We start from the raw sequence: 22,133 nt of genomic DNA on the forward strand, positions 1-22,133 counted from the left end.
GGAAAGATTAGAATTTGTGGAAGATAATTAGCTTCCGGCTTGTGCAAAGAGTGAATAGAGCGTTTGTAATACTAAGTGACCCTTATATAGGGGAGCAAGACAGGTTAATAAATGGCACAAAATGAAAGAAAATGGAGAGACGGAAAAAAACACTTGGATTTTATCTATGAAATACAAAGACATTTGAGTGCACTTAAGCATCTTAGGAGGAAGTCTCATATCCTAGTCTAGAAACCTAGGGCCACAGGTCAGAAAGATCCTATGAATCATCTCAATGATGTGACTAACATTTAATGCACATGTTCCCTTAACTACTTACGACAATTGCCAAACCTCTTCCGCTTCTCCAAGTTGACCAATTTTCTAAAAGATTTCCCCCGCTATGCCACGAGAAGCCCTTAGGGGAAACTGTTATCATTCGACCAAACTCTTGATAAAAAAATTCAATCATCCAACCAAGATCATTCCTCCAAAACAAGAAATGTATAGATCAACCATGTTGCAGAGCCTCATACCTGATCCAGGCCATGGATCAATAACTATCATTAAACATCATCTGATAGTTTTCCGCATTTCAAACCATGAAGCAAGATACACCTTAACCAATTTTTATATATTAAATGTCTCATGTGAGGAAAATGTCTAATTCAAATTCATTCACGCTTTCACATTAACCTTTATTCGTCCGAAAACTTAGATATTGGAGTATTAACCATACATATTAGCTCCTTCTGTGTTGTATCGAAAACTTGCTCTATCAATCTACAAATTTAAACAAACAAATCTACAAATTTATATCTATAATTCAGAGTCTAAATGATTCAACTCATGCAATCCAAAATCCACATGAACCACAAATTAAAAGTGTGTGTTTGTCTTCGGCTGGCACATATCTAACTCTAATCATAATCCCAAAAAAATAATAGAAAAGGGTTGTTATAAACTAGAAAAACATTGCTATAAACTAGAATTAAATATGTTTTTAATTACCAACTATGACTTTTAGTTCTATAAAAAAATATTGACTTTTAATCCTTATAAAATTACTTTTGCACGCAGTTTTAGTCCATGTAGAGAGACGAAAAATGCGTGCAAAAGTAATTTTATAGGTACTAGAAGTCAATATTTTTTTTATAAGGACTAAAAATCAAAATTAAGATATTTATAGAAATTAATAACATATTTAACCCTATAAACTATAGATACAAATTTCTAGCCATAAATATTTTGAAAACCATATATATCATAAAAGGGTCTTGGGGCATTTAACTATATTCTTATAAAAATTAATATTTCAATTCGTATTTTTAAAAAAATTTACCACTTTAATTCTTTTAATTCTTTAAAGAGTGCCAAAAGAGACTCTTTTAACATTTCCCATCATAAAATATATTCAAATTTATTTCCATCTTAAAATATAGGGTTAAATAAGTTTTTGATCCCTCTAAATATAACAGTTTTCAACTTTAATCCTTCTAAACATTTTCTTCAAAGAATGGTCCTTCTAAAAATTTTAATTTTAAGTTCTGGTCCCTCTTACAATTTAGCGACGGTTTTTACAAATTAGCGACAATTTTAGCGGCGGTTTTAGCGGCGGTTTTAGCGACGGTTTTTAAGTTAGCGACGAAATTAGATACTGTTTTAGCTACGATTTTATCATGAGGGACCAAAATTTAAAATTAAAATTTTTAAGAGGACCATTCTTTGAAGAAAATATTTAGAGGAACTAAAATTGAAAACTGCTATATTTAGAGGGACCAAAAACATATTTAACCCTAAAATATATCCAAATTTATTCTTTAATTTGTTCGATTTCACATTAGCATTCTTGATACAAAATGCCATGGGCATATATACAAATACAAAATAAAGTTCTACGTAATCTGACCATAAATAAAACCTAAAATATAAAGTAAAATATTTTTTAGAATTAAGAACAACATTACGCTGCTTCACATATTACATACTGTTGTCTCGGTACATGAATTGCCCACATAGCATAAATATTTTTATAGGATTTTCTCTTATATAATCTAAACATTTCATCTAACACGTAGTAAAATTGAACACAAATTTACAATACTTAAATTCTTCCTAAAGTTCAATCAACCACCACCAGGAGATTAATTATCAACTAAGTAAATAACAAAGCATTTTTTTAGCATAATAACTAACTAATTATCTAGTTAACTGTTATATTTTTCTTAAGTTTGCTACAAGCTAAACTATATATACTATATTTACACCTCCGAGTTGTGAAAGAACTAGTAAGATTCCACAGAAGCTCTACTGGTAAGGGAAGGCCTCATTATGACAATAGCAGATTCATTAGCACCAGCTTTAAGTGCAGCTTTTCCAGCTTCAAGAAACCTCTTCACTGCATCTTCTGCATATCGGTTGGCCTTTTTTACTGTCATAGTTTTCCCGATATTTGGATAGGAGTTGAGTACATGATCGCCGTTGAGCTGAGACGCGAGCTGAATCAGTTCCATTTGGAATTCTGAAAGACTTGAATCTTCTCTAGGTCCATATGGCCTTAGATTAGTCTTGACTTCAGGAAGTGTTTCTATACAAGATATTAGAAATTATGTTAATATTAGAGTGCTGGAAAATAAATCAACAGCATCCAACGACTCTTATTAGGACAGAAAATTTTGCATACATTTTGGACCCTTTTGTGAGTAATAATTGTACCATTGGCATTTCAATATACTTCCAAGCTGGGTTTTAAGATATAGACAGAAGTGGAAATTTCTGAGACTGGACTCAAGCAAGGCTTCCTAAACTAGACTGGTTTCTATATTGGATTTTTTGTCACTGATGTTAGGGCTAGATTTGAATTTGGTGCAGTTTCTGCATCATGCAGTTTCCGATCACAACCGTCTGATTTCAAATTAACAGTAAAGATAATTTTAAATCGTTTTGTTATTGTGTAATCTGAACTTTCTGATATTAGATTAACAGCCTAGATTGAAACTGCATGAAACCATGTGTTTCCATTGCAGGAAATTCGGATGCTGGTAGCTTCAGAGTCTACTGATCAACAGACTGAATGGGTGGTTATTTGGCAGAATAACAGAGAATGCACTAAACTAAACAATTTGAAGTTGAATTTATCTTACAAATCAAATTTTGATTATATATATATTGGCAAGCTTAAAATGATAATTTAATTAGGGATCTAAACTTGATAAAGAGTGCAAAGGCCAAAGAATGGTGTAATCAAATTTAACAATCAAAGAATTAGATAAGCAAACCTGGACAATCATCACGAGGAGTATCTCGAATGTAAAAGTATTTCTCAAAGGTACCAGCCCATGCATCTCTCTTTGTCAAGAAATTGGATTTCAAATTGAAAAGCTTCTTTACCGTGGCAGGAATAGATGAATGTTCATATTGAGAATATGGTGTTGGTCCATCAGGTCCATGAATCACTGCAAGAAAAGGAGTACAAAAGCTCTCATCACTATCAAACATATCCCTCAATTCCATAACATGTCTCAAGAAATAAGCAACTTCCTTTAACTCATTTACTATACGTATCTACACTAAAACTACTTACTTACGTTTCAGTCAAACCTACAGGACAGCTTATTTTGATAAGTGAGAACTACAGTATACAAAAGATGACCAAATATTGTTTTCAGTATATTCTACAAGAGTACACAAAAGCTTACTTAGTACATCACTTCTATACAATGCATAAATTTACCAATAAAAAATGAAAATAGTACTGAAACCTGATCAAGTGCAACACTAACTAGATTCATGTCAAACTAGACCCAAAAATAATTTCAACAAAGGCAAGTACAAAGCCATATAAAGTTATCAAACAGTTATATCTTCAAAATACCATCTTCTAACAACCAAATAAATCTAAGCAATGGGTATGTACATCTTCATAGACCAAAGTATACTTCAAGTATGTCTATAGGTACAACAACAAACCAATCTGCATCAAAATCTGAAGACCAACAATAAAATAACACTTAACATCAAAACCAAACTTACATAATTCTGATAACAACAACAAAAAATCCTTAAAACTTGTACTGGACCTTCCCAGTTAAGACAACCTCGAAGACTAAAACATTAGCAATGAACAAGAACAAGACCATGGTTTCAAAAATAGGTTAAGGACTACAAACTAAGTCACAACATCAAAGCCACTACTAAAGTTGCAACCAGACGCATTCGAATGCTATTCTCTACAATATTAAGAGTAGCATTAGGCAACTATTCTACACAATACCAAAAGACACTAATCTACAAAATATCAACAAATCTAAGCAGGACATAAAATTCAAACATGAAACAAAATTACCATAAAACAAAAGTACATAAAAATGTAAACTTTGGAAACCATACCTGTACCCTTATCAATCCAAGGAGAGATAAGAAAAGTCGGAACCCGAACACCCAACCTATCAAACCTAAAATAATAAGGGTGAGGCCCAATAATCCCATCAGGGTTAGGAACACCTTCAACCGGCGTAGGAACATGATCATAAAACCCACCATGTTCATCATAAGTTATCAAAATCGCCATTTCTTTCCACTGAGGACTCTTCCTCAATATCTCATACACTTCCTTCACAAACCTCTGTCCTATAGCCACATCATGAGAAGGATGATCATCATTCGCCGGAGAAAGCTTCACGTCGAAGTAACGCTGCTCAACCACCACATAATTCGGCAATTTCCCCTTCATAGCATGTCTCTTAAACTTCAATCCATAGCTATGAAACTTCCCAGTGTTCTTCAACTTCCTCAAACTCTTGAAGAATAGCGTTGCAGGGATATTTTGGTAATAGATACCGAAACTAACACCGTTATCGTTGAGAGAATCGAAGATTGTGCGTTGAGGGAAACCGTGGATGAGATTCTTCCTAACGTTACTCATGGCACCGTGAGAAGTTGCGGAGTGGACGTAAAACCGGTTCGGTTGAGTCGAAGCCGGAACGGAAGCGAACCATTTGTCGAACACCGTGAACTCGTTAGCTAACGAAGTGTAAACCGGGAGAAGCTCCGGTTTGAACCCGCTCATAACGGTTTTCGACATTCCTTTGAGAGTTTGTTCGGCTTGTTGAGCGAAACCGTTCATCGGAGCCGGGTTTGATAAACTTTCATTGGATCCGAATATCTGTGCTCTGATAGCTTGAAACGAGTGACCGGGATCGGAGTCAATGAAAACGGCGTCGTTTGAGACAGATATTTTGGGGGAAGACGGGTCGGAGACTCGGATCGGGTTTGTTTCTTTGCCGGTGAGTCCGTCGATGTCGGGTCGGGTTGATTTGAGCCAACCGAGGACATGGTCAAAGGAGCGATTCTCCATGACGATGACTACGATGGTTTTAATCGGTCCTGGGATTTTGTGTTTTTTGCGGTGGAGATTCTCATCGGAGTTTACGGCGGCGGAGGAGAAATTGGGGGTGAGGAGGAGATATAGGAAGAAGAAAAAGGAGAAAGAGACTCGCCGGAGATTCATCTCCGGTGGTCGGTGAAGGGTTTGGAAAAAGAAGAAGTAACAGTGAAGAGTGGTATTGGAGATGAGTTACGTGTACGGTTTATATAAGTGGTGAATGAGAAAATGAATACGGTATATGCTTTCAAAATAAGGATCCGTTGTTGGTGTCTTTATCTTTCTCTATTCAATGAGAAAAATCTACAAGTTTATTTATGTTTAGGGAAGAGGAGTACGTGTACATTCCAACAACCATGATCTTATATTAGATATTTATTAGAAATAAAGTATCCTTCCTATCATTAAACTAAATGTCTCAATTAGTACTTTTTTTAATAAGATTATTTCCAACAATATCTCTATTGAATTTATCCTAGTAAAAAACAAATTTGTTTTCTCTTTTCTATTATATAATAATCAATTGTAAGATCAATTATGAAAACAAGTTAGAAAATTGTTTCGTTCTATAATCATAATTTGATGGTGAATGATTCTCGTGTTTATCTCCATAATGGTGGTGTGGGATGGACATGTAAGTTTAGTACTCTAATATTTAAATCAGTTCAAAATTTAAGATGAGTGTAATAAGAGTGGAGATTAGAAAAATGTGTCTTTGGCCGTCTTAAAACAGTTGTCCCCAACGCTTGTCAAGAAGTTATTAACAAGGGAAGTCTTATCATCAGGGTCGGCTTCTGAGGATATCATTCTCTTTGGCTCGGAAGTGGAAACGCCTTGGATCAGTTACAAAAGTAGTGGGGAACAAGTGCATTAAATGTCTTCCAATCATTGAAACATTTCGTTGATCTTTTTTTACGTGTGGCTTGAGGTGACTAGTTAGAACATGGCGCTACTTATAGTGCAATTGATTTTTGATCAGTGGTTTTTACACATATTTTTACATTGTTTCTAGTTGCATTTGAAGTATTTTAATTAATGTTGTATGTCAGTATTCGTCATTTTATGCTTTGGTTTTGTGTTTGAGTGTTTGTAGGCTCGGATGAATGAAACAAGAGAAATCAGTGCGAAAAAGCCAAAAGTTGAAGAAAAGTTCATAAAGCTGGCTAAACGCGTCCCAAGACGCGTGGGACTATTGAACGAAAACCTCTTGCTGCTGAAACGCGTCCTCACACCCGTGTGGGAGTGAATTGCACTCTTTTGAGCAAACACGTCTCCAGACGCGTCCCATGACCTGCAAGGATCCAGAAAAACGTCCCTCTGCCCAAACGTGTCCTCAGACGCGTGCCAGGTACTCAAACGCGTTCCCAGACGCGTCCATGAAGTACATAATTGCACTGAAATGCCTCACTCTGCCAAGACATGTCCCCAGACGCGTGTCACTGAGCCAGACGCGTCCCCAGACGCGTGTACACGTGAAAGTTTGGGTTGTTTTGTTGAAAAGCCCAGAAACTCCGAAATAAAAGAAGTAGAGTGCGCTTGGACAAGGGGGGGACAGATTTGGGTGCGAAAATACATTAGAGAGGCTGGAGAATTCAAAGTTGATGCAAGGAGTGAAGAATTCCATGAGCTTTTGCTATTGAAGATTTGATTCCTTCTTTATCTGTAATGTCTACAATTAAAACTGTGTTTTTTGTTATTGTTATGAGTAGCTAAACCCCTCATTGCTAGGGGGTGACCCTGATTCTGAAGATTATAACTTTGTTTATCGTATCCAATAATAATTTGGTTTTCATATCTTTGATTTGTTCTAAGACTGTTCTTAATGCCTTAACCGTCAGAAAAATGGATATTGAACCTTTATGAATAATTTTAGCTGGACAGCGATTATTTGTTGATTTAAGTAAAACATATGGTAATCACTATCACCTAGGACTAGGGATAATTTATCATAACCAGAAATTCTCGATATTGGAATGCTTGATCATAATTATAATTATCTATGGACATAGTAATTAGGTTAAGATGTCAAATATCTATTCACTAAGGAATTAAGATTAGATAATCTTGAGAACCAGTAATCAATTGTGATAATTTAGTTGTTGCATTGAGAAAGCAAGTTGTAATAGGAAGAATCATTCACCATTCCTAGCAATCTACTCATCTCTTAACATCATTTTACTATTCTGTATATTTACTTTATTTGCAAAACCAACCAAAAACCCTTTTGAACTTTTGTTTAATTGAAATATTGATAAAACTCTTATTCGTCAAGCAGTCCTTGAGATTCGACATTCGGGGCATTTGCCCTTAGTATTACAAAAGGCAAAATAGTACACTTGCTATTTTACCGATCAAGTTTTTGGCACCGTTGTCGGGGACTGCCGAAGATTGTAGAGTTTTTAGATTTATTTCAATTAGAATTTTGTTGCTCTACGACTAAAATTTTATTTTCAGCACATTTTTACTTTTCTTCCTCATTCTGATAATTGTCTAATCTGTTTATGCGAGGTAAGGCCTCTACTGAATTTCACTTTGACGCAGAAATTGAAAGGACTTTGCACGCAAGGCGTAGACAAGCTCGTCAAGCTAAACTGGAATCCGAGGAAGAAGTGGTTACAGTTCATTCTGGTTCAGACACCGAAAGTGAAGAAGAGATCATGGGCGAGGTACCACCACCGGAGAGACTTCTTGGAGACTATGGTGCTACAAACACGTCGGGGGGTAGACTAACTATTGTCAACCAACCAGGAATGCTGCCAACTTTCAATTGCATCCGAGCACGATAAATAAACTTGAAAGAAAACCTTTCACCGGAAAGGTTAATGAAGATGCAAACAAGCACCTACAAAGGTTTCTGACCATGAGTACAACTTTAAAAATTGAAGGTCATACAGAAGAGGCAAAGAAGCTGAGAATGCTCCCATTCACCTTGGCCGAAGAAGTAGAAGAGTGGTTCTATTTTCTTCCAGCGGACAGCATTACATCATGGGAAGAAATGGAAAAAGCTTTCTTGAATGAGTATTTTCTCGCATCTGTATTTATAAGGAAGAGGTATGACATCTTGAACTTCAAGCAGAAGGAGGGTGAGCCCTTAGGAGATGCCTACAAAAGATTCAAAAGAATTCTAGTAGCATGTCCCACTCATAACATGGACAAGACTGAACAAATGCAAGTATTTGTCAATGGGCTCAGAATGAAAACAAAGCAGTTGATTGATACAGCAGTTGGAGGCTCAACAAATTTCACAAAAGCCTCTGGCATCATAAAAATCATTGAAGCAATAGCTGCAAATGAGCATTTGGAGTTGTATGACAGGTGTGCTAGCAAACCGGAAGGAATCATTGATCTTAAGCCGGAAACTTCTAAAATTCGGGTTGAAGATGCTATAGCTGCAGAAGTTGAAAAGAAACTGAAAGCTATGAACATAGGTACACAACGGGTGGCTCAAGTTCAACAGGCTCAACCTGTAAGTTGTAAAATTTGCCATGGTCCTCACCAAACTGTGTGCTGTGTTGCTACTCCAAAACAAATTGAAGAAATAAAATTCTTGAGGAAAAACAATCCATATTCTAACACCTATAATCCTGGGTGGAAGAATCATCCAAATTTCTCGTGGAAAGATCGACAACAATAAGGCCCTTAGAAGGCGGAGTGGGAAGTAGCTATCGAGAGATTGGCTGGACAATGCTCTCAGTTTCAAGAAGAGACAAGAAACAACCACAATAACACCACAACTTCAATCAAAAATCTGGAAGTTCAAGTGGATCAAATAGCACAACATCTCACTCTACAGGCACAAGGTACCTTTCCAAGCTCAACGGTGAAAAATCCGAAAGACCAAGAAAAGATTAATGTTGTTACAACAAGGAGTAAGAAAGTGTCAGAATCGGAAAAAGAAAAAGAGGAAATAGATGACAACTTGGTCATAGAGGTGGATTTGGAAATACGAGAGAATCCGAAAGAGACCGAAGTTGTGATACCACCGGTTAAGCCACTTGAAGAGAAAAATAAGAAAGATGTAAAACTGACGATCAAGCTGCCTTTTCCTTCTAGAGTGACAAAGAAAGATTCAAAAGAGAAAGACTTTGAGAAGTTTTCTACCTTGTTCAAGAAGTTAGAGGTTAATCTACCTTTCTTTGAAGCACTTGAGCACATGCCTTTGTACAAGAAGTTTATGAAGGAGGTTATCGGTAAAAAGAGACCAGTGGGGGAGAACCAGTAATTGCAACTGAAAAATGTAGCATAATCTCTCCAGCAAGGAAGATCCCCATCAAGAAGAAAGACCCTGGAGCAGTGGCGATACCATGCACCATCAAGAACAGAATGTTTAAAAAGGTACTCATTGATTATGGTTCTAGTGTGAGTTTAATGCCACTATCTATTTTCAAAAAGCTTGAACTGGGAAAGATTAGTGAGAGTGAGACAAAGTTAAATTTTGCTGATCACACCATCAAGAAATCATATGGGGTAGCTGAAGATGTACTAGTGGAGGTTGATAAGTTTGTATTCCCTATTGACTTCCACATTATGGACATTCCTGAAGATGAAGAAACTCTTATTCTTCTTAGGAGACCATTTTTGTTGACAAGTCGTTGCAACTTTGACATTGAGAAAGGGACACTAACAGTGAAAGCCTCTGATGAAGAAGTAACCTTGAAGATGCTAGAAGTCAAGAAAAAAAGTGCAGGTATACATGATCAAGCCTCTGTTGGTATGATCGAAAGTGAGGGAGAAGACAAAAGTCCTAAACATCTCCAAGAAAAAGTTTCAAGCATAGCCTCTCGGGTGGAACCAACTTATGTAGCTATCAAAAATCCTAAGAAGGCTAAGGACGTCAAGACGAAGGTGGGAAGTGAATTGAAGAGAAAATTTGCACATGCTTTTCATCTTCATGAGTTCTTGATTGCAGAGGTAAAGAGCAACCAGGTGTGGAAAAGGAAAACCCCCCATAATAAAGGGTAATGGATTGTCGAGCCATGCGACGTTAAACGAAGCGCTTCGTGGGAGGAAACCCACGGTTTTAATAAGTAATTTCTTTATCTATTTGTTTTATTTTCAGGTAATAAAAGAGGGCGTCTCTAGTGAATGCTCGGAAGTGATCATTGGAGTGAAATACCCTCTGTGAGTCACCTCTCTCGAGCTCGTTCTGAATCATTGAGGCCAATGTTTAGTTCAAGTTTGGGGGAGGCTCTTCTCTTTGCATTTTATTTTTTTTATGTTATTAGTATGATGTGAAACCATAAATTGAATTCTTCCCAAATTTTGACCGAAATTTTAATTTTTTTTAAGAGCGGTCGGGAATAGTATATAGAGATGAAGGGAGGATTGTTTGAGGACAGGAAGTTCGGAATAATGTGACAAGAAGAGGTTGGTTTAAACACCCTTGGTTCCCTAAAAGAAACACGAGTCTAACGTGTAGATTTGCACCATAGTACTTGTCTTCTGAGAAGTACTCCTCGAGTAGTTTATTGATACAGTCTGGCATAATTCAGATTCACGTGCATGATGACTGATTGAGAAAAAAATATATAAAGTTGGCACCAGATGATAAAAAGGCGGTAAAAGGAAACCGGCTCGCTAAGTTGGGTAACCCTCACCCGGTTATTCAGCCTAAAGGAGGTTGATCCCCAAACATCGTCCAAAAAGGACAATATATAACTGCAAAGTTTGAAAATTTCATCGGTAATTAAAAGTAGCAAATGCTGCTCGTTTGGTGCCAAAAAAAGAAAATAAAAAGCCTTGATTCGTCTCATGCATGTGATAATTATTATAAGAAATACAGTGCCTTAATGTAATTGTCCGAATGAAAGAGGAGGAAAAATCGGAAAGAGACTTAAGTGCAAAGCATAGTTGGAGAGGTGTCTGAAAGGGGAGCTTAAGGTTTATTGCTCTAGCAGAAACTCTTCGCGTCATGTGAATGTCGGACCAACTATTTCTTGATCAACACAAACGGATATCTCACATATGAACACAAGTGTGCTTGGAAGGTCATTAACTCTCGTAATTGTCGCTTGAGGTCAAGCAACAATTTAAGTTTGGGGGAGTTTGATCAGTGGTTTTTACACATATTTTTACCATTGCCTCACTCTACCAAGACGTGTACCTAGACGCGTGTCACTGAGCCAGACGCGTCCCCAGACGCGTATACACGTGAAAGTTTGGGCTGTTTTGTTGAAAAGCCCAGAAACTCTGAAATAAAAGAAGCATAGTGCATTTGGACGAGGGTGGGACAGATTTAGGTGCGAAAATACATTAGAGAGGCTGGAGAATTCAAGGTTGATGCAAGGAGTGAAGAATTCCATGAGCTTTTGCCATGGAAGATTTGATTCCTTCATTTATCTATAATGTCTACAATTAAAACTATGTTTTCTGTTATTGTTATGAGTAGCAAAACCCCTCATTGCTAGGGGATGACCCTGATTCTGAATATTATAACTTTGTTTATCGTATGCAATAATAATTTGGTTTTCATATCTCTGATTTGTTCTACGACTGTTCTTAAGGTCTTAACCGTCAGAAAAACGGATATTGAACCTTTATGAATAATTTTAGCTGGACAGTGATTATTTGTTGATCTGCGTAAAACATATGATAATCACTATCACCTAGGACTAGGGATAATTTATCATAACCGGAAATTCTCGATATTGGAATGCTTGATCATAATTATAATTATATATGGACATAGTAATTAAGTTATGATGTCAAAGATCTATTCACTAAGGAATTAGGATTAGATAATCTTGAGAACCGGTAATCAATTGTGATAATTTAGTTGTTGCATTGAGAAAACAAGTTGTAATAGGAAGAATCATTCACCATCCCTAGCAATCTACTCATCTTTGTTCATCGTTTTATTATTCTGTATATTTACTTTATTTGCAAAACCAACCAAAACCCTTTTTGAACTTTTGTTTAATTGAAATATTGATAAAACTCCTTTGTCAAGCAGTCCTTGAAATTCGACATTTGGGGCATTTTCCCTTAGTATTACATAAGGCAAAATAGTACACTTGCTATTTTACCGATGAATTTTGTTTATATTTCCAAAGAGAAAACCAGTCGTAGATTTTGTAACCTCTTGTTTCCGTTGATTTCTATTAAAAAATTGATTTCACTAAATGGATGGTGGCGGGGCAGGGATACCCAAACCTAACCCGAACTCGTTTAGGTAGGTTCTGGATTTTAATTCTTCAACCCCATTTAAGTTTGGGACAGGGAACAGAGATTGTTTGTGGATGTGAGTTTGGGGGAGGTAATAACTGTCCCCGACCCTCCCCGTTGCCATGCCTACCCATTACACTTGTTTTTTCCGTCCTCTTCTGTTTTACCACGTACCTTGCTTACCTCAAGCTTTTAATAGCTTCCGCTTTTTCTTATCTTAGTCAACATAAGTGGTAGTCCCATTAGCTTGGCTAGTGATTTTCGTATCTTAGTCAACATAAGTGGTAGTCCCATTATTAGCTTGGCTAGTGATTATGATAGTGACGCATCTCCTGTAGTAAGAACGAGAGTATCTTATGGTTTAAACCCTTCTCCTTTTTTCTATGATTGCTTAGGTTTTGAGGTCATATCTATAATCGATAATTCTCATTTGGAAAGACTCTTTGCGGATTCTCACGATGAGGGATCTTTCTCTAGGGATTCTTCCTTTGACGCTCTCTTCTTTGATGACAAGGTTGAGTGTGATCACGGGATTTCCTCCACGCCCTCTTCCTTTCATGTTTCTAGAATTTTGACTTCTCCTACTTTTCTGACTCCATAAATGCATGTTACTGGCCCGAGGAAGGAGCATGTTAGAAATTATATACAGGCTTAACGAAAGGCCTACAATTGGGACCCCAGCGATGCTAACATCAAGGACCATATGGAGTGCATCGGTCGAACGGATGGAGTTTGCTAGCTTAAACCTTTCGAATAATATTTTAAGGCTGATGAACTATCCATGAAAAGGATGGAATTGGTGGAACCGAATGACCAGGAAAATATAACTGGGTGAGTCCACAAATAGTAGGGACCCCCTCAGTCTTAAGTACTGAGGTGGTCGTTGATAGAACCAACATCGTGGTTGACTGCCTTTCTGATTTGTCGGTCTTTCCCGTGGACTCGGAAAAAAGGATATGCAGCCCCTTTGACTGGTGTTCAGTTCCATTTTACAAGTGTATGTTCACCGGGATAAGTCTTTGGCTGCCTCTTTCTGAATTTGAGGTGATCGTGTTGAAGTACTTGAAAGTTGCCCCCTCTTTGCTTCAGTCAGGCTCTTCGCCTTACATGAAGATATTCTAATTTTTGGTTGAGTATAGATCTTGGAAACCTTCTCCTAGATTGTTTTTCAATTTGTTCCATGTTATACATACTTCCTATAATGTTATCCAAGATCAAGGGCATATTGTGCTTCGTACGAATCTTTATTTTCCTTTCTCGTCACATTATCTAGTGTTTTCTTTCAATCACGGATGTGATCTCCATAACAGCCACAACTGGAGAAAAGAATATGAAGACCTTCATAGTGCACGTTGTACCACTGGCCATTTAATATTTGCCTTTTTGACAATCGACAAGGTCAGGTCAATCTACACAAAAGTTCTCGCAAACATTACCCTCTCTACATTCAGTGTGTTAGTATCTACCTTGAAAGGAGTACTTGCAATAGATACCAAACCAAGAATGATACTTTTAACTTAATACAATAAGAAAAGCCTTGAAAATCGAATCCAAACCGGAATCTTCTCCACCTTTGCAAGAGGAGATGCAAAGTCAAGAGTCCATCGAGCCATTGCCAAATAATGGTCAAACAACATCCATAGACCTTCTGACACAATTTCCCCCTATTTGTGAAAAATTCACACTCAACCACAAAGAAACCATTGTCAACATCTATGATATCAAAACCTATAGCAAGTTTCCACATCTTCTTTAACCTAACCTTCATCAAATGATATCACACATTCTTCCTAGGGAGTTTAATAACTAACAACTCTTTCTAAGGATTGCACGGTTCCTGAAAAATTATTTCCTCCTTCAAGACAGATTTGCATAAGTCTTTTTTCAATTAGATCAATTATCTTCTTCACAGTAGTGGCTCCTTGGACTTTAGTGAAAATATCATCAAATGATGGACTAGGAGGCTTAGATGCACCACCATTCGGTGGCTTTACTAGTGGCGGAGGCGTGGAAGCAACGAAAAAAATGGCTTCATGCAAAAACTTCTCCGCTAAGGGACAATAATGGAGCATGACATGGAGGATTCTAAAAAATTATAGGAGTTTGAGGAGTTTACATAGCAGAGTTGTATGAAGTACAATAAGTTTTAAACATGGCATTTCAAAGAGGTCATCGAAAGATTGAGCTCCATATTGACAATAAGGATGTTTTTCAAGAAATCAACAAGAACGATTACAAAATGAATATTGTAATGGCCATCATTCAATAGATAAAAAATATTGTTGATCATGGTTGAGAGGTTAAGATTGAACGTGTATACAATGAGGCTAATAGATGTGTGAATCCTTTGACCAACATAAGTTTACATCATAATCCATACATAATTTTCTATGAGGAATGTCATTCAAATTTTTTTTCCATGTATAATTTGAATTCAATAAGAACATGGGGTTATACAAAATTGTGCAAATTATAGGTTATGAGTCATACCATAAATATATGGAAAAGAGTGATTAAACAAAGATTAAGAAAAGAGACTCAAGTCATCAAGAATTAATTTGATTTTATGTTGGGAAGATCGACTATGGCAGCAATTTATCTATTACGGTGTGTGATGGAGCCATATCGGATGGACCAACAAGACATAAACTTAATTTTTATTGAATTGGAGAAGGCATATGATAGAGTGCCTATAGAGATTTTATGGAAATTCCTAGAGAGGAAAAGGGTTAGGATTTCAAATATTCAAGTTATTCAAGATATGTATGAAGGAGTATCAACTACTGTTTAGATACAGGGTGGAGAGATAGACAATTTCCCATTACAATTGGTTTGCATCACAACTCATCAATCATGGTGAATACCTCAAGTGTGTGCGTGCATCATGGACACAAGCAAGAGTGAGTTTAAATAATACAACAAGGTAGGAACTCAAAGATAAAAGTCTTGGTGAACAAAAGGGTGACATACCTCAATATCATTTCAGGAATGAATATGATGTAATGATGGATGTCTGTCTCAATGCATGGTTAGTAGACAATGTATATATACAAAGATAGTAACATAACCAAAGCATAAATGTACAAGGATAAAAATATCAACAAGTATGTGCAAGTATATAAACAAGGAGGGATCTAAGCAAACAACTTATATTAACATGGCATTGCTAGAGATCAAAGGAATTTCAAATTAGGTTTTTGGAAATATTAGGGTTTTGAAATACACATAATCCTAATTGATTTTAAAGTTGATTTAAAGACCAAACCCTAAAAGAGAGTTGGTTTAAGAGAACATGGCATTGTCAAGATGACTTTAACATAGCCCTAAATGGATTCACAACAAAAATATACAATTTACTTTGGTGAGAAAATATTAAAAGAAATGATTTTAAAGATTTTTAAAACATAAAAGGACTTGTTTTTGTTTTAATTTTTAAATGACTAAATAATAAATATTTTTGGATTTTTAAATCATATTCATAAATATGCTAGCCCTAGCAAGATTTGAACCCACGCCCCCACTCTCAATAGCATAAATTATGACCAATGGGCCAAGTGCTATTTAGTGATCATAGGGCGCCTTTTGTTCATAGTATATGAAGATCGGTTCTCAATGGTTTTGAAAAAACAAAGTTAAAATAAAAGTGGTAAAAGGGTGATTCAAACTCACACCCTTATACACACGCCTCAAATACACACACACACACACACAAAACAACTGAGCCAAACGATTTAGTCCTTTATAAAACAACTTCCATTAAATATAAAATAAATTTAGTTCATAAATTCAAACATTCAAACTTCATCTTCAACCTCTATCCATGATTTTTCAAAATTCGACCTTGGCCGTTTCTCAACCATTTTCAAAAGTGTCAAAAGCAAACATGCTTAGAATTTAATCATGAAATCAACCATATATCATTCATTCATTCATTCATTGATTTTAACTGTGGCTTTCTAATTTTCCAGAAAACGTGAAGAATCCTAAAACTTTGATTTAAAATTAAATGACTAATATGCACAATCAATCTCTAATACCTTATAGGACTATCAATCAACACATCAAAACAAACAATTTGGTATCAAAAAATGCACAAATTGATGCTTAAACCATAGAGTTCAAAGTTGAGCTTTATACCTCTAAAAATGGAGATCAAACCCTGGATTAATGGAGGTTTGGAAGTGTTGTAATGATCCCGTTAGCTTCACTAAACTCCCCGAAAACTATTGCATTGCTTACTTTGGTTTGGAAACACCTGAATCTTTCTGTGGACCTCAACCTACAATGATGAACAAATAGGATATGTAGGTTTGGATTCAAGTGTTTCAATAAGATTTTAATGCATACATATCTGTCTATATCCTATATAAAAAGTGTTTAAATAATTAATTTGCAAAGGAGTTGCAAGAGTTACCAATGATGGATGTTCCAAAAATACTAAAGAATGTCGTAAACTAAAAATATAAAATACGTACATGATTGAAATTTATAAGATGGTTATACATGATTCAAACGATCATATGTGTGAAAGCTAAATCATAAAGTTTTCTTTCTATTTGCTTATTTATTAATAAACATATGTGCCAAAGCTAGAACATATTATGTGTAAAAGTTGTGTTTATTATAATTATTTATATTTTATTTATTTATTTATGATGTACCATATAAATGTAGTTTAATAATAGGGTAACTCACCTTTTAGCTAAAAACCTCAAATAAATTGGATCTAGATAAAATAATCAATTCATAGAAAGAGATAAATTATCGTACACATGTCTCAACATAACTATATTAATCCATATTAAAATAAGAATCCACATAACTTGAGATACCAAAATCCCAATTAGAAGCACAAGATAATTGCAATGGAGGTCCAAAATCCTTAATTTGATGGCGACACCTTTTCTCTAAACTCTCACTAAAATGAACAGTACAACAGCCTCTAAGGTCAAAAGACTCAAGAAGTGGACATCCATCAAGAACGGAAACAACACCATCATCAGTAGGCATATCTCCAGAAATTTTAAGACGTTGTAACCCAGGCATTGATTTGGCAATAGAAATCAATACATCATTGCCCTTGTTATCGACAACAACCCCAGTATATTTAAGCGATTTCATAAGACGGCAACATCGACCAATAAGTTCAAGAGAATCGTACTTAGATAAGCCGTTGTTAAATGAAATTTCAAGCTCCTCCAAATGTTGAAGTCTCATTACAGATTCACGAAATGCAATATCGGAGAGTGCTCCACAATCTATAAGCCGCATGTATCTAACCTTACTACAACTGAAAAGTTCGAATATAAAACTATTAGCAGATGCTTGGCAATAGAATATCATGGATATAGATAAAGTTATAAAATACAGAAGTTATAAAATATTTACCTATCAGATATTAGTGCAAGGATATCATCAGTAGCAAAATAGTCTATATTGATTTCTTCTAGCTGACCACAACTTAGGTCAATTGCATACAGACAAATCTGAATCAAATTATCCTCATAGTCGTAGCTTGAATAGCGAAGCTAGGTCATGCAAATGGTGCGCCAAAACTCAGAGTCATTGCAGATTTTCCACCATAAAGGACAAACTTGACATGCACTTATTACTATTTCAACGTAATCAAGTCTCTTGAGGATGTTTGCTGTTACATCTCTTGGAAGTTCTAGCCAATCTGGATGATCAGATGTACTTTCCTTTTCCACTTGTGATGCTTGAATGGAAGAGGAGGCCATGATTCAAGCGAAGGCGGATTGTACCGTTTTATAAAGTAAAAGTGAAATGTAGCTTCCTATAAACATTGGAAAGTGACAATGTAATTAAGAGTACTAATATTATCATCGCGCATTAACTCGTTTTGAGAAGTGAAACATCAGGGATTCAGGGGTATGAATATTAAAGTTGCTCTGTTTCCGATTAATTCCTCAATAAATTTTATTTTGAAATTGAAACATATTTTTAATTAAACCAAATAAAAAAAAAAGTCACACTCCCATGTTAAACAATTAGTTTGATGCCCAATGGGATTTACTTAAGTTTGGCAACACTTTTGATATAGAGAAACACTTATAATAATTCTAATTTCTTTTGTAGAATAAATTCATTTTTTAATTAGAGAAACACTTTTAAGTAATTTGCTCTCAAGTTGAATTTCAGATTTCTATCACTCTTGATTGATTGTGCTTGCTTTTGTGTATGATTGGTCCTTGTGTGTAGAGCTGTCAAAATGGGTTAGTCCATATGGGTCGGTCTGTCAGACACGAAAAATCATAGGGCTTGGGTCTTAAAATTAGAACCCATATTTTTCAGGGCCTTTTTAGCCCAGTTCTAAAAAGTCCGTTATCCATTAGGACTAGCTCATATGGGCCGTGGGTAGCCCATTAGGCCCGCGTAATTATAAATTCTTAAAAAATATATTAATATTTATATTATCTTACTCCAAAATAGCATATTGATTTTTCTCACTTCATTAAATTTTATCTCTATTTTATTCAATCTTTCTCTTTTAAATATTATACATTAATATAATCAACATTTTTTCATCATATTATATTAGTTTTTCTCTTGTAATAAATATTCAAGTATTATTTTATACAATTTAGACATATATTGTATTTAGAAACACATTATAATATTTATAAGAGATAATATAGTACTTAAAAATGTATTATGTTTAAAATAACATAATTTTTAATTTTATTTATAATAAATATTATGGAGTTTTTATTTTAATTTTTTAAAATTAAAAAACCCATTTAGGGCCGGATAGCCCGAAGTCCATTTAGCGTCGGGCTCGGGTAGTAAATCTCGAGTCCATATTATACAAGGCCTTTTTGGCCCAACCCTAAAAAGCTCAGGGCCCGCCAGGGCCCGTCCTAAACGGACCGGATAGCCCATATTGACAACTCTACTTGTGTGTGGTTCTCATGCATGTTTCATTTAATTGCTTTGTTGCATGTTTTGCTTTAACCTTCATTTGACATCTTTTTTATTTTTATCTAGAATCGTTATTAACTTTAAAAATCATTAAAACGAGACTTTTACTTTTTTTTTACAGAAAATAAATGATATTCGTTCATTCAAATCGATAGAGTACATCGTTGCAATACAAATTCAAAATCGCCAAAAACAAAACGGATGAATCTGCGAACAAATCTACAGCATCCATGTTAATAGCATAAAATGGCAAATTGCATATGCCTACAAATATTAATATATTGATTGTATTGAGATGTCCGAAATATTCATGCTTTCGGATCTATAGCGTTGACGGCACCAAAGTCATTGATTGAATCTGCACTAGATCGAAACTAATCTTTCAACCTGAAACAAATGAACACCGCACAAAAACGAGAAATACAAAATACCCGCACAAAGACGAGAAATCAAAATACACCACAGAAATATGGGAAATCAAAACAAACGATGACCCACGAAATCATAAAAAGACAAAAAGAAAAGGTGTGAAAATCACTTATTTAAGTAATAGATAAACAAAAAACGATTTGGAGGGGTGATTTTGGATCAAAATTGATCCTAAATCACCTCTCTAGATCGAAAAATTTTGTTATTAAAAAGTAAATGGTAGAAATTTGTATAATATTTTTCAAAGGTTCGTATATTAAATGCCTTATAAAACATTAAACTGATGCACTGGATACATAAAAAACATGAGTACAAAGCACCTCCAACGGAGGATCTTTTGCTGTAGTTAGCCAGCATGGATACAAAGAACCAGTTGATTTTCCAAAATTTGTCATTAGAGTTCGACAACATGGCACTACGGTTTAAACAAAAATATTATAATTAATTGTTTTTATTTTTTAACAAATATTTATTTATTGTTATATAAAGTTTTAATCTTTAAAAATAATTGTATTATTTTCTTAAAAACTTAATTTAATTTTATGATTTTAATCTCTTAATTTTATTTGTACATTTAATTTACTTTAACAATTTTATAATATTCTTGTCAAAAAAAAAACAATTTTATAATATTTTTTCCTTTAAATGTTGTTATAAATATAAGTTTAATTAAATTTATTTAAATTGTAATAAAATTTAATTTAAATATAATATTAATATATAAGATAAAGCTATGGGACCGAAAATGAGTTGCATCATTAGAGTAAAAATTTGAAGAATTTCTTCAAGATGATTTGGTATTGTAGGTCCCATAAAAAACCAAAAACTGAATTGCACCGTTGAAGATGCTCTTATGTTGCTTATTTATAAATAAGTTGGATGTAATAAATAATAGAATTTTAATTTAATAAAATATACTTAAACCGTGTATGCAAGAGGTTTTGACACGTCTATCCATGTAAAATTTTATGTTTTTAAATAAAAGAAAAACTAATATATTATTGGAAACCTAAAAAAGTATTTTATTATGTGTTGAATAAAAAAACTGTTGAACTGACCTAAGGATTTGGAATTTGGAATATATGCTGGTTACTCATTGGTTATTGGCATTAATATGTTAAGCAAACGCGTATATCCCAGTAAACAGTATAAGCATACTAAGAGGCCTGCATCGTAATAATAGCTATTGGAACTTAAAAAAATAAATAATGGTATTCTCCAAAAACGCATTGAGTTTATTGGAAACTAGAGCAATTGTTATTGACATGCGTCTCAGGTATTACTGCAACACCCCTTTTCTATTCTCTAAAATATAATAAATATTTACAGAGTATTAACACGCATATAATAAAAAGGGCGTCACATGTTATTTTCACCGCAATGAAAACATAAAACAACAATACCAAATATGCACTAATCATTTTTGTAACACAATTTGATACTTCTTACTTTCACAAAATTATGCACATCGCACGCGGAATAATAAACTCATGCAATTTCAATGAATACATCCCATACTATATTCATCTACCAATTCAAATTAACATATTCAACTATGCTAATTGAAATCCAATATCTAGGCAACATAGCCTTCAACAACATATCAAGTCAAATACAAACAGGATAACATTATTCAAACATAAGCACGAGTTCAAATAAAATCCCCCAAGTGTTACATGATCAGAGCATATGACTTGCTACCTAATCAAACAATAAACTCAGAAGCTCCTCGGTTAAATCCTCGAATAAGCTCACTACTCCTCGGAACCTGCACGATGTCACAATGAACATCATTCAAACAGAAGGGTGAGAATACACATCATAATGAATATATATATATATATATATATATATATATATATATATATATATATAAAATATGTAAAATGAACATAGCATACAATAGCATTATCATTCATCACACTTCATATATTGAATGAGTTCCACAATTATCACACAAACACAATTTCCAATATCACCAAGACAACTCACATCATTTACAGTCAATCACATAGCTCTTAATGCGACTCGAATGTGACTCAAATGCATGAGGTACCAATTTGGACCCAAAGTTCCACCGCTTCCGATTCATATAGAATCTAGCCACGCTCCCGATCCGGACAAGATCAAAGCCAACATGTGAACCCATAGTTTCATCGCCTCTATTTCCAATCAAGGATCAAAGCTAACATGTGAACCCATAGTTTCACCGCCTCTACTTCCAATCAAGGATCAAAGC

At 34.8% G+C, this 22,133-nt stretch overlaps 1 protein-coding gene and 1 pseudogene across 1 annotated transcript; both read right to left on the bottom strand.

The window, feature by feature from the left end:
- Positions 1-1,908: 1,908 nt before the first annotated feature.
- Positions 1,909-5,649, bottom strand: LOC131662204 (non-specific phospholipase C1). Its single transcript, XM_058931922.1, has 3 exons — positions 4,369-5,649; positions 3,258-3,434; positions 1,909-2,566 (listed from the first exon to the last, which is right to left on the bottom strand). Exons 1-3 carry the CDS (start codon positions 5,486-5,488, stop codon positions 2,265-2,267), a joined length of 1,599 nt encoding a protein of 532 aa, XP_058787905.1. The 5' UTR covers positions 5,489-5,649; the 3' UTR covers positions 1,909-2,264.
- Positions 5,650-17,317: 11,668 nt separating this feature from the next.
- Positions 17,318-18,264, bottom strand: LOC131658618 (putative F-box/LRR-repeat protein 23; annotated as a pseudogene).
- Between the last annotated feature and the right edge of the window lie 3,869 nt (positions 18,265-22,133).

Source organism: Vicia villosa, linkage group LG3 (assembly GCF_029867415.1).
Source record: "Vicia villosa cultivar HV-30 ecotype Madison, WI linkage group LG3, Vvil1.0, whole genome shotgun sequence".
Classification (NCBI taxonomy): Eukaryota; Viridiplantae; Streptophyta; class Magnoliopsida; order Fabales; family Fabaceae; genus Vicia; species Vicia villosa.